This window comes from Arvicanthis niloticus, chromosome 2 (assembly GCF_011762505.2).
Source record: "Arvicanthis niloticus isolate mArvNil1 chromosome 2, mArvNil1.pat.X, whole genome shotgun sequence".
Classification (NCBI taxonomy): domain Eukaryota; kingdom Metazoa; phylum Chordata; class Mammalia; order Rodentia; family Muridae; genus Arvicanthis; species Arvicanthis niloticus.
The window spans coordinates 52695745-52712482 of record NC_047659.1 but is presented as its reverse complement, the minus strand read 5'-3'; the positions used below and the strand labels follow the sequence as shown (position 1 = coordinate 52712482).

Genomic DNA, 16738 nt, shown 5'->3' with positions numbered 1-16738 from the left:
TTTAATTTCTTTTAAAGACAAGGTCTCACTTTGTAGTGCAGGCAGGCCTTAAGCTCATCATTCTCCTGCCTCAGGCCTCATCTTCTTGAATGTAGGCATTTCAGGCACGTGTGGCCACCCCTGGCTGTTTTCTTTGTGAAACTGCATGCATGCTGCTGTACCAGTGGTCAGCGTGCAGCATTCCCACAGACTTAAGGAAAGATCTAGTTTCCTTGCCAACATGGTTATTTAAATGTCCCTACAGTAGCATGTGAGTGACATGCTGGACACATGGCATACACCAGAGTATCTTACATATTTGGGAAATCAATTTATATAAAGCCAATTAGAAGGCTGCATGTCTGTTTATGTTAAATCTGCAAACCCTGAATTGTCCACGAGCAGTGGATCGCTCTGATAAGCTGAGTGCTAAGTAGTGCATGGTAATTTTCAATCACAGTTTAGATGGACAGTGTCAGACTTCATGGGAATGCAGATATTCCCTGTGCTGCTTCTGTGAAGTTAGGAGTTAGGTTTCATGGCTCCTGAGTAAGCAACAACACCATTTCCCTGAAGAGGCTGAGGTCATTCTGTTACTTACTGTGGCAATGTTCCTGCCAATGCTGCAAGGGTTATTTTTAGAACATGTGCTTTTTCTCCATTCTAGAGAGAGGTCATAGGTGCAGAGTAAGATGCACTCTCATTAACTAAGTGCACAGCTGGAGGCTCTGTTCCCAGTCCGAGACCCTTCCTGCAGTCCCTGCAGTTGGGTGCTTGGCTGCCTTCCTGCTGGAGTTGACCCTGTATGCATCCTGATACACCCAAGACATCCAGCTGTGAAAACAGTTGTGGACTGCCATAGGCAGTTCTTGGCCTGTACAAATGTTTGTTCTCACAGGTTTTAAGGATACATCTCCAAGGTTATACTTTGCATTTAAATGTATCAATAACTGTTTGAAGGGTCATATTGTTAGAGATTGTGTATAAAACTGTTTTTAAATGTAAGCTAACATTTATATTTGACTCAGTAAAGTGTGAGTGAAAATGTTATAACACCATTTGGCAAGTCACCATCATTGATGCATTTAAATGGACTTGTTTACTAGGCATTGACCTCAATTTGAATAATTTTATTAGAAATAGTCGTACAGTTACTGCATCTACACTGTGGCGTTCCATACTGAGGAAAGTCGGTTTCTGTGTGCATTAGAGCTGTGTCTACAGCTTACGACTGGCTTTCTGTGTCAGTGAGATGTCTGTCCTTTGGATGAAGCTCATGTTTAGTTATGGCTCCTCCACGGGTCTATACTTTCGCTCACTGTGTGTCACTGAGCTAATGCAGCAGACAGACTACTGATGTAGACAGAGGTTTGCTTTGTACAGTCCACAGGCCAGGAACTCAGGTCAGGAGGTGTCTGGCGGTTGGGCTTTCTTCTGTGTAGAAGGTGAAAGGGTAAGAGTGTGAAGAGAAGTGGGCAGCACAGGAACCCACGAGGACAAGTGGACATTCATAGTTAACTAATCAGCAAGCAGCACCCAGTGTGAGTCTGAGTTCTGCCTTCACCTTAAATACGGTGCACGGGGCTACTGTCAGGATGGGCCAGTCACTGTGAGAGACTTGTCATGATAGATTGTAAGTCTTGGCCTCTGAGCCTCTCCACCCTCCCTGGAGTCTAGCTGCTTTTGTCCTCTCAGGATTTATGGTTTGGTCTCTCATCTGTATTTTCCCAAGAGGCTTGTACATTTCTTAAGAAAGTGTCTGTCTTACCTATTGTATCTAACACTAAAATATGGAGCAGTAATCGGTGTCTTATGTACACTGACTGGCATGTCCCAAAAGCAGCCCTGCACACTTTCTTCAAAGTACTCATGGGAACAGAGCCGGAATTCCAGCTGACACCTGTTCATGTCTCCTTTGTGAAAGTGACACTGTCCAGTGAAATAAACGTCCTAGAGCCCTGCTCCCATAGAGACACTCAGATGAGAGACTGAAGATGTTGAGGACCAGACCCCTGTTTATTCTGAAGAGTTCCTGCCAGTAGAGCTAGTGATGAACTTGACAAGAGTTCAGCCAAAAGGAAGGAAGCTCAACCCAGTTACTCCAGTTGCTCAGCAGTAATACTGTTTTATGTTTTAGCTTTGCGTGATAGTATTGAACCTTAAAGCACATGTTTGTATATTAAGGGAGTAGAATATAAGATAAAAAGAAAAATCACAGAAGACCCCATATGTGTAATAGACAGATATTTGCAGTGTATTCAGTACTTCTAATAACTGTATGGAGACATTTCTTTTCTACTTGGCAGGAGTATTTCCATAACGTTAGTTTGTGTACCTTGAAAAGGTTATTGGAAAATACAGTTAAAACTTATTATTGGTTACTTTGGATAGAATCAAGTATTTTATAGGACTGATCTATAATGTATGCATTAGTCATTAGCATTCTCATCATTGGACAAGAAAGGTCCAATGGATATATTTCCAAGGATGTAAACAGAATTAGAGAAAATACTGTATATGAATGCTGTGTATTACTTTCATATAATCATGTGTACATGCAACAGCAGAGTCATGAATGTAGATGCAATAGCTCTACATCTCAGGGTGAATGGGTTGATTGATTGGACAGTTGGGGAGAGGCAGGCAAAGGGCTGGCCTGCTTAAAGTGAGGTTTTTAGACTTATTAAAAATCATAGTAGTTTGCACATGGAAAATTGCTACAGTAGTGCTAAGTGAAAATCACAGGGTAGAAATCACTTGGATCTTAGGAGTTCCCTGAAGCAAATAAATCTAGAATGATACAGGAAAGCTGCTTTAAAAATTAACAGAAGGAAATGCACAGTATTCCCTTATACTGTATGTTTATATAATTATAAAAAAGAATGCATAAACATTTAAAATTGAGTGTGTGTTTTTAATAGCATATTGTTACCTTGGACAAGTTACTTAACTGCTGAAACTCAGTTTTCTGAAATGTTAGTTCAGTGTCGTTTCTGATGTCTTCCCCAACTCTAAATCCTATAGTTCTGAATCTCTTATTATAAGTACAATTTAACCCTCTTTAATAGAAGCTTCCTAGTGTTTTATTTTGTTGGGTTTTGATTTGTTTTTTACCTCAGCCTGGCAGATAGTCAGATAGCTAACTACAGTGTTCATTTGTCCAAATTCAGGTTTCTGGTAGTGATATCTCAGTATAAATATGTAATTCCAAAAGAGACATTTACTGCAAGTGATTTTTAAATATTTAATAGATATTTAAATAGAATTTAAATAATTTAAGTTAAAACATTTGAAGAATTCAGGAATTTGGGGATGGGAAACTAATGAGAATGAAAATTTGAAAAGCTTTTGGTTATTTTCATCTTACCTTTTCATTTGTAGGTTGTGAACTGGCTTGAAGGGCCTGGATCTGAGCAACTGAGAGCACAGTGGGGCATTGGCGACTCCATCAGGGCTTCCCAGGCCCTGCAACAGAAGCATGAGGAGATCGAGAGCCAGCACAGTGTGAGGAGCTTTCCTTCTGTGGACATCACTGGTAGCTGGGTGGGACTGAGCGCTGCACACTGGTTTGCTTCCAATGTTGGTATAGGGCACGGAGTGCTTGTGTTGAGTGCTTAGAGGTCTGAAAGTACACCTTATGGCTGTACATGATCAGTGCCAGTTTAGTCTGATTCCCTTACAGTTCCATTGTTTGTTAAAGAAGCACAATTTAGATGACGTTTACAGTGTCAGGGAAATGGTGACTTAAAAACACAGAACTTTTACCAGTAGTTCCTGAGATGGAAACTTCTGGATTTAATTGTTGTTTTAGCTAATATTAATCATATAGAATAATGGGTTCATTGTGAAGTTTTTATAGTTGTATATCAAATGTTCTGATCATATTCACTTCCCCTTTAGAGCCCTGTAGTTATCACCAACCCCACCCCCATCCCATTTCTCCCTGTTCCCTTTCCTTTTTCAAGTGGCACTCTAGTCTTCAGAGTGAAGGGCCTTTGCTGCTGCTCTACTGGGAATATACAGTAGGATTATATGCTGAGAGCCACACCACAGACATCGTTAAACACAGGAAATCAGATATGCATCAGGCAATAAATTAATCCCTAAGCTGGTTGTAGAGAATAGTGGCACGTCAGGCAGTGGTGGCACACACCTTTAATCCCAGCAGTTGGGAGGCAGAGGCAGGCAGATTTCTGAGTTTGAGGCCAGCCTGGTCTACAGAGTGAGTTCCAGGACAGCCAGGGCTACACAGAGAAATCCTGTCTCGAAAAAAACCAAAGAGAGAGAGAGAGAGAGAGAGAGAGAGAGAGAGAGAGAGAGAGAGAGAGAGAGAGAGAGAGAGAGAGAGAGAGAGAATGAATATGAATATGAATATGAATATAGTGGCTGAAAAAAAGTTAAATGTAAAACTTTGTAAGTGGAGGAATTCAGTATTGTTTGGGTTCTGCAGTGGGGCAGTCAGCCTGGCCTCAGTGTGAAGCTCACGTCCAGTTTGTGAGGAAGACTCTCAGTTTTCTCAGGCCATGTCTTTACATTGATTTTAAGTGGACTGAATACAAAATTGGAAAAATCAACACTGAATCCGTTAATTTGCATCTTCTTAGAATATCTTCAAAAACTTGTGAGTAATAATAATGTTGAACTCATAAGATACTTAGAATGAAATCCTACAATGGAAAGCATATATGTTTTAATGCATTTCACAGTTTCCAGCACGGATCTCTCTTTCATGGTTAAACAAAGTTGTCGTGGATAATTTGTATTTAGCTTGTAAGCCCTGTTCCTGGGGTTATAAATTTTTTTAATTCTCTTGGTTCTTTTTGCATGGTATAGTGCTAATTGGTTTGCTTCTGGTTTTGTTTTATTTTTTGGTATTGATTGGTTTGTAGAAACTGTGGATTATTCTGTTGTGCATTACTATGGCATAACTGGATTCTGTAATTTGTTCGCTTATTTAGTTCTTGAAATCAGTGTGTGGCATAGAGCACTGTTGACTTTATCTGAGAGAATTTAATTATGCAAGACTTTTAGTGAGAGTTTGTGATGTGAGGATCTGAAGAAACATTTGTGTTTTGTTGTTTTTAAAAAGAAACCAAGAAAACCAAGAAGAAGTAGAAAATGGGTTATACACATACCATGTATACATTCACATTGGATTGAAAAACACACTGCATGTTTTATGAAGTGTGGGAAAAAGTGCGGGTTACACAAAAAGACATGCCTGTGTAACATTTTCTTTACAAGGTCATTAAGTTACTTTAAAGAAGCAATGTGCTTAGAGGGTCTGTGTGCTTCAGCCTACTTTTGTGTGCTGAAATGTATGCAGAACTTTAAACTGGAAAGGACTACCAGCTGGTGTGGGGCTATCCAGATGTAGTTCTTCAGATACCACCTCATTGTTCTCCAGATGCGCACTGTTGACAGACATACATGCTTCATTGGCACTGCAGTGGCTCTCTGTGTGCCCCAAGTGCTCTTTCTATGTCTTTTCTCAGTTTCATGAATAAACTGAAGAGACAGACAGCATGTTCTTGTTTACATCTTAATTCTTATGCTCTTGGTACCTGCAGACTTGCAGAGACAAATTTACATCTTCACTCCTAGTCCTCAAGGAAAGCACTGATGGTTCCTCAGAGATTATGCTTAAGTCATTCATTGTATAATTGGGAGGTGTGGAAAGACTGGGTGGGAGTCTGGATTAAATGGAGTCAGCCATAGGTTACAAACAACTAAAGCTTGGTGGATACAGACTTTGATTATTTTGTTGTGTTGCACTTTTGTTAGATTTGAAATTTTTCCTTGTAAGGTTTAAAAAGAGGATTGTAGTGTTTTAACCAATAGGTGGCGCTGCACTGTTGACTTGTTGAAAGGTTGGTTGATAAATCTGCTAGCTTATGATATTTAAGGTTCTGATACTTAGTATTTTATTCAAGACTTTCTTAACTGAGTGTGTTACAGCACACACCTATAAAGAATTACCCTAGCTTTGAGGCCAGTCTGGTCAACATAGCCAGTTCTAGACCATCAAGGATTACATAGTGAGACTCTGTCTTTAAATCAAGCAACCAACCAACTAACAAACCAACCAACCAAAACCCTTATTTGTTCTTTGTAAATAAGACCCAAATGCTGAAAGCTTTAATTGGTGTTTTTCAGATCTTTTGAAGTGATGACAAAATTTAGTATTGATAGCTAACAAAGATAGTATTTGAAAATGTTTACCACATTGAATTACAATGTCAAGCACTAAATTTAAAATTTCACATGAAAGCATAATGGAGAATTAAAACTACAAACTCAGTGTCTTTGGCTGTTTAGGATTAATATAAATAAGAATGAGAATAACACGCAGTTCTTTGCAAGGGATTATGGTCTGGACATTCGTTCAGCTTTTTAGTACAACAGAAAAAATAATATGGAGCAAGGTAGTGGTTATAGAATCTGATAACAAATTTTAAAATATTTTAGTTGAATCTGGGTGTGGTGTTGCATACCTATAATCTCAGAACTTTAAGGCAGGAGAATTACAAATTGCAAGACTCCTTTTCTCAAAACATTCAGAAAAAAAATTTTAAAAATTAGTTTGGCAAGAATCTTTTGTAGGCTGGTAGAGGCAAGTGAAGCAGGGAACCTGTGGTGAGAGTGTGGAGTGTGGTCTGTGAAGCCTGTTAGCATTCTGCCCGTATCTTGGCCACAGAGGCCACATGTCCTGGTGTGTACCATCTAGTAGGAACCAGTAGTATGGGCGTGCTTAACAAATCAAGACACGTTTCCTCTTGGTACAACCTGTGTGGGAATCACCCTGGTTGACCTGGCAGTGTTTCTTTCGTCTGCATTAGGATGCTTTTCCTGGTACAGCTATTGTAGATGCTCAGCATTCCAGCAGTGCCCACTGCACGTACCCTGGCAGCTAAGCCCTGACTCTTAGTGCTGTAAGGAAGACACTCACGCTCATTGGCTGCTTAAGTCTTCATTCAAGCCCCAAATCTTGTGCTTTTTCATTTCACTATACTTAATCATTCTCTATACAACAGATGTACAAGCTGGATAGATCATGGTGAATGATGAAGGCAGTCTGCTCACCTGAGGGGTACATTCCCCCCCTTTTGTAGGAAAATTAATTTTTTAATTTTTAAAATTTTCTTTAATTAGTTTAATTAATAATTTTCTTTAATTAATTTAATTAATAATTTAATTAATTTAATTAATTTTCAGTACATGTTATAGGCAAGCCAGGTCCTCCATGACTCAGCCTAGACAGACTGATATGTCTTTAGACAACCTCAGTTATGCAAATCAGTAAAATCTGTATCTCTAATCAAGGTATTGATTTTTGAGACACACCAGTCCTTGTGTTATATTTACATCCTTGGCAAGGTTACAAGAACCTGTACACCCTGGGGCCCCAGCATAGAGTTTAAACCTTCTGATAAGCGCCAACCCAGGTGAAGCTTGAAGTTCTCAGTGAAAAATTGTTTTCTAGAAGGCTAACCCCTTAGTGTATTGCTTTGCTTAGCATCATTGCAACTTCTTTTTCAGGAAGTAGACACATTTCTTCAGAATACTAACTAAATTTCTAAGTGCTATAAATAAGACAGTGAAATCACATTCTATTTGAGAACATGACATCAAATTTTCTCCACGAGTCCTTTCACTTTGAAACAGCCATTCTTGGGCTGGTGAGAATGTGCCTGCTGCCAAGCCTGATGAGCTGAGTTGTGTCCTCTATACTCCAGTGGTGCTCCTGAAAGTTGTCCTTTGAGCCCCCCTCATTCTGCACATTAGCACACAAGACACCCAGTGTAAAATAAAATGTTGACATCTACGCTCCATCAGTCATTGTAATGACTTTTAATTTTTTAAATTCCTTATAAACTAATTATGTTTCTAACATAACCAATAAAATAGTAAGACAATTCTTAGTGCCAACATTAATGCAACAGTAATTTGACCTCTGCATTTTCGACAGTCTAGGCAGAGAGGTCTTTGTTGTATGGCTTCTCATATGTATTACTACTGTGTTCTTCTTAGTCATGTTAACAGACATTACCAAAAATCATCTTATTACCTACTTAATTTAATACCAAGTCTGCAAAAGCTACTACATTTTCTATATTTATTTAGTGTGTGTTAATTGAATGCATTGTTGTGAATTCTTGATTTGTAGCAAAGTCTTACCGTCTAGATTTGCAATTGAGTCAGGAAAGATGGGGAGCAGAGAGCAATGGAGAGGTGTGATGTTGAGGCAAGGCCTCGCTGAGGACATGCCACTTAGTCCCTGAACCTTGAAATGTGTCGAAGGAGGAATTCAAGCTCGGGACACTTGAGATAAAAAACTCGGTGCTGGAAGCATGCTGCTGCGGGAGCATGATGGAGATGGGATGTTGGTGTTGCCAGGGAGCAAGGTGTTGAGGGCAAGTCTGCATGGGGACTGGGATGCCTTTCCACCATAGGAAGAAACTAAAGCCACTTTGAAGCATTTTTTGAGCATAGACTTGTGTGGAGTTAGAGGTAATAAAAATGAAGGCTAGAGACGACTAAAGGAGGGAGCACACTGTGATAGGATGTTGAGTTCACAGGGTGGAGCCAGTGGTGCTTGTTGGTGGAGGAGCAAAGCTGTGGAGAGTTTCTGGTGAGTGTGATATGATTAGGACAACATTAGGAGAAACTTTATAGGAGAAATTTGATTGGGAGAAATTTGAAAGAGAATAGGAAATGAGTATTGAGAACGCCTAGAAGGGAGGGGTGTGTGTGTGCGCGTGCATGTGCATGTGTGTGCATGCGTGTGTGTGTGTGTGTGTGTGTGTGTGTATGCACGCTTGTGTGTGCGTGCATGTGTGTGCGTGCATGTGCGTGCACCTGTGTGTGCGCGTACGTGTGTGTGTGTGTGTGTCTGTGTGTGCATGCATGTGTGTGTGTGTGTGTGTGTGTGTGTGTGTGTGTGTGCGCGCGCGCGCGCGCGCGCGCATTGTAGACATGCATTTGTGTACAGGTGTGTATATGTTCAAGTTTGTGTGTGCATACATGCATGTATGTGTGAGCTTAGAGCATTAAAATGTAGACAACCTAAAATGTGCTTTTAAATATGTTTCAGCTGAGGTACAAGCTGATAAAAGTAATCCAATTGAAAAAACCTTGGTGGGCGATACAGACAACATAAGTGCAGAGGCAAAGCTGTGTGTCTGCAGCCGTGGACCGACTGCAGAGCACTGGGCGCAGCTGCTCACAGGTGCAGGGCTCCAGAAGAGCTCACAGGGTCTCAGGCGGGGACATGAGAGGCTTCAGGTTCTTCCAGTAAAGCAAGGAGTGAGATCTTAGGAACCGTATGTTCTCTGCCATCCTGTGTATAGTCAGTAAGTGAGGTGAGTGTGTGTGCAGGTTTGAAACCTGAGGAGAGACCATGAGGGGAAACAAGGTTCTGAGAGAATCCAATAAGATACATGTCATGCAACAGTGGAAAGTGTGTGTGTGTGTGTGTGTGTGTGTGTGTGTGTGTGTGTGTGTGTGTTGAGAACACAAGCACGGTGCCAGGGGTATGTAGAAAAAGAGGAGAGAAGAGTAAAAATAATTTTTCTTTGAAAACTACATTGCAGAGTAGTACCTAATATTATGTATGCCAAGTTTTTTTTTAATAATAAAAAATCTTTTGAGGTCTTTGATATGATCAAGGCACAAAGTGGGATATGTACATACATGAGAATTTGACATTCTGTCCTGCCATTCACTACCCAACAATGTGGAAGGGGGGGCCAGCACTGAAAATGTATTTTTCTTTATGTTGCATAAACATTGACTGAGTGACTGTGATGTTGATACACTATATAATCTGTGGAACATTGTTGTATTGTGTTCTGCTACTGACCACCATTGTATAGCACATGGCTATAGTGCCATATCCACGGGAGCTGGTATAGTCACAGTAGGTAGAGAAGCATGGTTCTAGGTTGTGGTGAGTACATGCGTAGAAGGAAGCCTGGCATGGGTCTAAAAGGAAGTAGTATGAGTCTGTGACCTAGGATAGAGGGAAGAAGGAGGCTGCCAAGTTCTGGACAGTAAACCTGTCGACATGGATCGGTGGCGCCGATAGGATTGTAACGTGAACATGCTAAAGGAGAACAGTTGGGATCAGTCTTTGGAGGTCAGAACAACGGGATTCATGAAATAGAGGTTTAGGGAGCTGGATAGTAGCAGGCAATCAGCTTTTGTGGTGTCTAAGATAGGTCAGTGAGATAGAGTGAGAATAATACAGTTCAGAAAGGGAATCAGGGAGTCAAAGAGACAAATTCAGGAGTTGGTGTTGATAGATGTCTACATGATAGAAATGTTGCTAAGAGAAAGCCAAGCCTTTGTGATACTCTACTGTGGGTGGGAGACCTGGCAAGGAGAAATTCAAATTCAGCAACATGAGGCAGAGGTGAGGTTTGGGGGAGTAGACAACAGTCTAGAGGTAATGATGAGAGATGAACTCACCCAGGTCTTGTGGGATGTTCTTAATAAGAACTATAGTTAGTCTGGAAAAATTTCAGGGGCCCCTGTGTTTTCTGAGTGCAAACAGGCGTCCCTTAGAGCAGGGAAGAAGGGCCATTTAGAAGGCCCAGGAAAAACTGGTTTGGGGTGGATTTTGGGGTCACAGTGGAAGGATGTGATTATCCTCTATTTAAATAATTCTGATTTGCAAAAATTTCTGTTTCTCTTCTTGAGAAATTACAATTAGTGCCCCTGGAGCAATCTGACCTTTAGTTTGCTTTGTAATGCCCCTGTTACAGGAGTGGTTTGCAGTGTATGTGGAGCTTAATCAGCAGATTGCAGCACTCTTAAACGCTGGAGATGAGGAAGATCTTGTGGAGTTGAAGTCTCTACAGCAACAGCTTAGCGACGTCTGCTATCGACAGGCCAGTCAGCTAGAATTTAGGCAAAACCTCCTGCAGGCAGCTTTGGAATTTCATGGTGTGGCCCAAGATGTGAGTACCTGCTCCAGTTGCCTTCCCTGTCTCCAAATGATCCAAACAATCTGTACAAAACTTTTGTAGGTTTGCATGCCCCATGATGACTTTTCTGGGACAGTAATTTTCTGGTGGAGGTAATGAAATGAATTTCTTTAAGTAATTTTGCTGTTCTGCATGTGATTGAACCTACTTAACTAGAGCATTCCAAGCTAGTAGTTCATTTTGATGGTTTCTCAATACATATGTTTTTGTAACATGGACAGAAATGGAACCATCAATAACTTCTTGCATTCTGCTGACCTTCCTGGTGCATGCATCCATGTGTCCCATCTTCTAGATAACATGCTTTCTGATTACTCATCCTTATCTTTTAACTGCATAGTCTTTCCAAGTGTATTTGTGATGACCTCATTAATCACTGAAGACTTGAGATGCTGGTTACATCAGGGTTGTCTCTTTGTCCCTCTGCCTTAGTTGTCTCAGCAGTTGGACGGCTTATTAGGGATGTTGTGCGTAGACGTAGCACCAGCTGATGGAGCATCGATTCAGCAGACTTTAAAACTGCTTGAAGAGAAGCTGAAAAGTGTTGGTAAGCAGATTTTAAAAATGCTGAAACCAAAGAGTTCTTTGTAAAAATGTTACCATGGTTAGACAGTTAATTTATATATACTGAACTAATCATCATTTGCAGTGAACACAGAAACAAAATATTGAAAGGTTTTATTCTCTTGAAGGGTTATAATTTTTGCTAAAGCATTTATTTTCCATTGTGATTGTTCAGTCCTGCCTTCCTTGGGCCTTTACCTCCTGTTACACAGTCAATCTACAGGTGCTATGTCTTGCATATTCCAGGGACAGCTATGTGTAATGCATGCAGAAACCGCAATTAGTTTTGAGTGCTCCATGGCAAACCCTGCATGCCCCAAACTGTGTTTTAGTCTATGATTTTGTTATGTTTGTTTCTATATTCTAACCATGAGAAAAAAATAGTTGGTTTGATTCTGTGCATTGTGTCTCCACACTGGGAGTAATCTCCAAGGGAAAGTGTGGTCCAGTCCTGTAAATCTACCTCTGAAACTTGACACCAGGCCCCTTTCCATGTGTGTGCAGTAGGAAACAGTGAACTTCCTAGCTGGAAGTAAAACTGAGCAGGGGCGATTTACAACAGGAGTGAATGGAGAAGATGCCGAACAGTGAGGCAAGGTAGTAGAAAGTGATGACACATGATTGAACCAAATTAATTCATTATGAAAACAACTTCAGGGAATTAGTTTTAAAAAGCATTTTTGTATTGACGTTTTACTTGCTTGCAGCCTTTGTTAATGGATGGTATGCATAATACTATTTAATATTTCATACACCAAATGTGCTTTTAAAGTATCAGAAGTTTTCTTGAGCCACACTTTTTCTCAAAAGAGAACTCCTATGCACGTGTCTAACTTGGAGTCTATATATCTTGAATGGTGTTTACCATGGCATATGAGCTGTTGTAGCCGACCTCATAGCTAGTGGTAATCCTTTTACTTTGATCATACATTGTGATTCTGCAATCTCACAAATATTGTACATTTTTAACAAAATATGTGCACCATTTCCCTAAACAATGGAACACAAAAGCAAAAGGAAAAAATAGAAAATTGTATTTGCTGAAATAGAGATTCTCATACTTTTAGTTTTTAGAAATAGTCATCTATACAAGGTTTGTGCTTTGAAGATGCCATTTAGGGAGTATTTAGTAGAGTGGAAAAGAGTTCCACTGTAAGCCCCATTTAAAGGTTCTGTTGCTCGAGATAGTCAAAGGTCTGCATCCTGGCATGCCACTGTCTAAAGCTTCTACATTTAAAACCCATGTGGAGCTGTTGGGGGAAACACTCTTGTTAAGAGACTCAATCCAGTGTTGTTTGTTTTAGATGTGGGATTGCAAGGCTTACGAGAAAAAGGTCAAGGTCTCCTGGATCAGATCTCCAATCAGGCTTCCTGGGCCTATGGAAAGGATGTTACTATTGAAAATAAAGAAAACGTGGACCACATACAAGGAGTGATGGAAGACATGCAACTTAGGAAACAAAGGCAAAGTTTAAATGTTAATGTTAAATTTTATCAAGATAACATGATAACAGTTAAATACTCTAGATTTTGCAAACTCAAATCTCTTACCTGTTATATGCTATGTACAGAGTAGGTTTGAGGTGAGTGTAATAATTTTTATATACTTGTTCTGACAGCTAATGCTAATTCATTAGATGAAGAGGCATGTCTCCTTTTTACTCGGTTGTAAAGATTTTAGTTATTCTCAGATACTCATATCTGCTTTAAGACGACCTTTTTTGGAGACGTGCTTTTCCTAGTTTCTTGGTTTAGAGTTCTGTTAAGTCTTACCTAGTTGTTTCTGTATCTCATTTTCTTATGCCATATATCCATTATTGTGTTGGCTGTAGGATTAAACAGTGGGCTGACACCGATTTTATTTCCCTTGTTAGACTAACAGGAACTTTAAGGTTTTAGAGGAGGTGCTCTCAACCTGTGGATCATGACCCTTTGGGAGGGGTCATATATCAGATATTTATATTACGATTCATAACAGTAGCAACGTTACAGTTATGATGTAGCAATGAAGTAATTTTATAGTTTGGGGTCACAACAATATGAGGAACTATATTAAAGGGTTGCAGCATTAAGAAGATAAAAACCACTGGTCTAGAGACTCAGTCTATAACAGTGACCTGGAAGTGTTAGAAAGTAAAAAATAAAATTACACAGAGGCAAGAATAGGCACAGATAGGCAATCTGGCATGGTTGTAGGGAATATTGCACACCTGCAAACTTAAGCCATGGGAAATTTTACAGAAATTTCCATTGTACATCATGAAGAGTCACAGGGCAGGGGATCCCTTTGCACCCTGCCCTCCTGCAGGGTCCTTACCATCAGTTTCTAGGGTGAGTCCAAGTGTTTGTGCTCTGGCTTCTCTGATACCCTCCTGTCTTCTTACTCCAACGATGTTTCTTGTCCACCCTGGTTCTGGCTCCTCCTGTGAGTACTTAAGTCTCCGATAGGAAGTAAATAAATGTGTACCCAGAACTGGCATGGTGGGGGTGGCTTGCTCTCAGCCCACTGTCTTCCGATGCCACCACTTATCCTCAGAGCTCAGTCATGTGCAGGTGTAACCTGAGCTCCTTACTTCTCTGAATTATTTCTATCCCTCTATTTTCCTGTCTGCCTGTACAATCCCTGTTTGCTTTCTTGTTCTAGTGTCAGTAACTTCTTATCGCTGTATCTAATAAATTCTCAGTCTTGAAAAAAAAGAAATATTTGGACCTGACCCCTCTTGATTCTAAATACCAATGGCCACTGTTGGTGCTGTCTCTTTGAAAGTCAGTGACATATGTGTCTTATTTCAAAGCCCCCTCTTGGCTCCATCTCTTCTGGTTTCTCTTTCTATTGCTAAAGTTAGGACTTCCAGAGCTCTTGGGTCCTACTGTCCTCTCTGGGTGTTTCTCTGAGTGTGCCTTGCATACTCAGGGCTTGCTAGTTATCCAGGGCTCTCTGACTCAGGACACCACCAGAGGACCTCTAGTTAGATGTACCACATTCCCTCAAACCAACTTGGTCTAGATCAGATTCCCTTTCCCCCAAACTTTGCTCTCTAGTTTCCTGTTCAAGTTGCTGTCAGCTACCAAATTTAAGATTTGTCTCTGAGTCTTTAATCCTCCTGTTCTCTTACACCCTATCAGATGCTCAAGGTTTGTTCTTTCCTGCCTTGGGCCTTGCTGCTCATCAGGCCGCTGCAGACAAGAGTAATCTACTCTGGTACAAGAACCAGATGAAGGGCTGGAGAGATGGCTCAGCCATTAAGAGCACTGCTTGCTCTTTCAGAGGTCCTGAGTTTTAATTCCCAACAACCACATGGTGGCTCACAACCATCTGTAATGGGATCTGATGCCCTCTTCTGGTACGGCTGAAGACAGCTACTGTGTATTCATACACATAAAAAAGAAAAGAATCAGATGAGGCCACTGACTCTCATTTCTGTTATTAGAATACCAAGGCTTTTTCATACCTTTACTTTTGTCTCCGAACCATTTCCAGGTCTGACCACCATGTCCTGTCCTTACGTTCCATGCATGTCTAAGACCAAGTAAAAGTGTATTTCTATCCTCGAAAATGCAACAGGCATCTAGACAGCACACTCTTGGTAGTGGGGTCTGGGCAACATTTACTAAACACCGAGGAAAGTTCTCACTTCACATTATAAAAACCATAGCCAGGTATCGGCTGCTGCAGCAGTGAAGTACGGTGGAACATTGTAAGTGGTTAAGCTATCTCCACTGCCAGAGATCTCGAGGGGCCTCCTGGTCCATCATCTGGAAGCAATTCTTGATGTAATTGATGAACTCAGAATGCACTTTGTTAAGAGACTGTTTTCTCTATATACTTGCTTGCTTTGTTGCCTTAATATCTTCTATGGAACTGAGTTCTTTGTTTTTGTTTTTTTCTTTTGTTTGTTTCTGATTCTTGACCTTTGATCCTGGTGTTGATGGTTTTAAGTATTTTCCATTCTAGGTTTTTTGTTTGTTTGTTTTTATTTGTTTGGGGTTGTTTGTTTGTTTGTTTGTTTTTGGCTGCAGGATCTTGTACAGATTCCTAGATTCCTGTACTGGAGCTGCTTCTACAGTTTCCTCCTCCTCATCTTCACCAAGCTTTACTGTTTTCTATAGAGCCTTGTTAACACTTCCAGGGGCAGATCCCTTCCCAGACATACTTAGGCGTTTCCTCTTCATCACCATCTTCTGACTCTGTACCTTGCTCCACACAACTAGATGCTGTCCACTAACATGTACAGGCCCTGAACTTTGAATGAGCTGCAGACCACAAGTGAGGTCACTTAAAGGCCCCAGCTGTTGATTGGACAGATGTTTTCACAGTTGCCTCTGTTACTTTAATTGAACTGCCTTGTAGTTTACCAAGTCTGCCTGAGCTGTTTGTGATTCATCTTTAGCTTCATGGTCTAAACTGTTCTTGATGCTGGTGCTTTTCACCATAATCCATCTTACAGTGATATTCCTCATCAGTCTTATGTTCACAACAAAAGGATAGCTGCAGGGCCTCAAGGGTCTTATGCCAGTATTTATCATGTCTTCTGTGGGGTGGAAGCATGGACTTCTGGTGACAGGGAGGCTGTCAGGAGACGGCTGACTATGGACTACTCTCATCAGACATATGTGCCGGATGGAATTACACTGGGCCTGTCTTCTGAGATGAAGCTGTGTCCTTAGGATCACATGGGGGGCTGCCTTCAGCTCTGCAGTCTTAGTGTCTGCGTCATCTACAGAATCCTACTTGCTTGGTTTCTTGAATATGTTGTATTTGTCATGCATCCAGGACTTCCTCATCTTCTTGTCTCCTGTCCAGTGGATGCTTATGTTAGGCACCTGAGTCACTTGCACCTTCCCACCCCCACAAAGTACTAGATCTGTAACAGTTTTTACCATTTTACCTATCTAAAGTTCATTTTCCAGGAACATTTTCCAAAATATGTGCTTTAATGATATACAATTTAAATGTAAGCTCTCTTATTTTCCTAATAGCATAAAACATGTTTAAGTTTATATGTGTTAATCATCTTTATAATTAAGGTGTCTTAGATATTTTGTTTTATATTTTGGAAACAATCATCATTATTTCCCTTCCATCACTTGTAGTCTTACCTTAGAAGCTCTATTAACATTAGGCTGTGAATGAGAATGCTTACCTAAAAAGCAGTTTGTTGTAAGCTAGTTCTGGATTATCATTAGACTTTCTTCAGGGACACTGA

General features: G+C 40.5%; 1 protein-coding gene across 3 annotated transcripts in view; it reads left to right on the top strand.

The window, feature by feature from the left end:
• The window catches only part of Sestd1 (SEC14 and spectrin domain containing 1), an 89179-nt gene that overhangs the window by 65621 nt on the left and 6820 nt on the right, over positions 1 to 16738 (top strand). For all 3 annotated transcript variants that reach the window (XM_034495506.2, XM_034495505.2, XM_076928945.1), the window contains 4 exons: positions 3361 to 3483; positions 10746 to 10940; positions 11400 to 11514; positions 12836 to 12995. In XM_034495506.2, coding sequence (XP_034351397.1) covers positions 3361 to 3483; positions 10746 to 10940; positions 11400 to 11514; positions 12836 to 12995 — 593 coding nt within the window. The remainder of the gene's footprint in view (positions 1 to 3360; positions 3484 to 10745; positions 10941 to 11399; positions 11515 to 12835; positions 12996 to 16738) is intronic.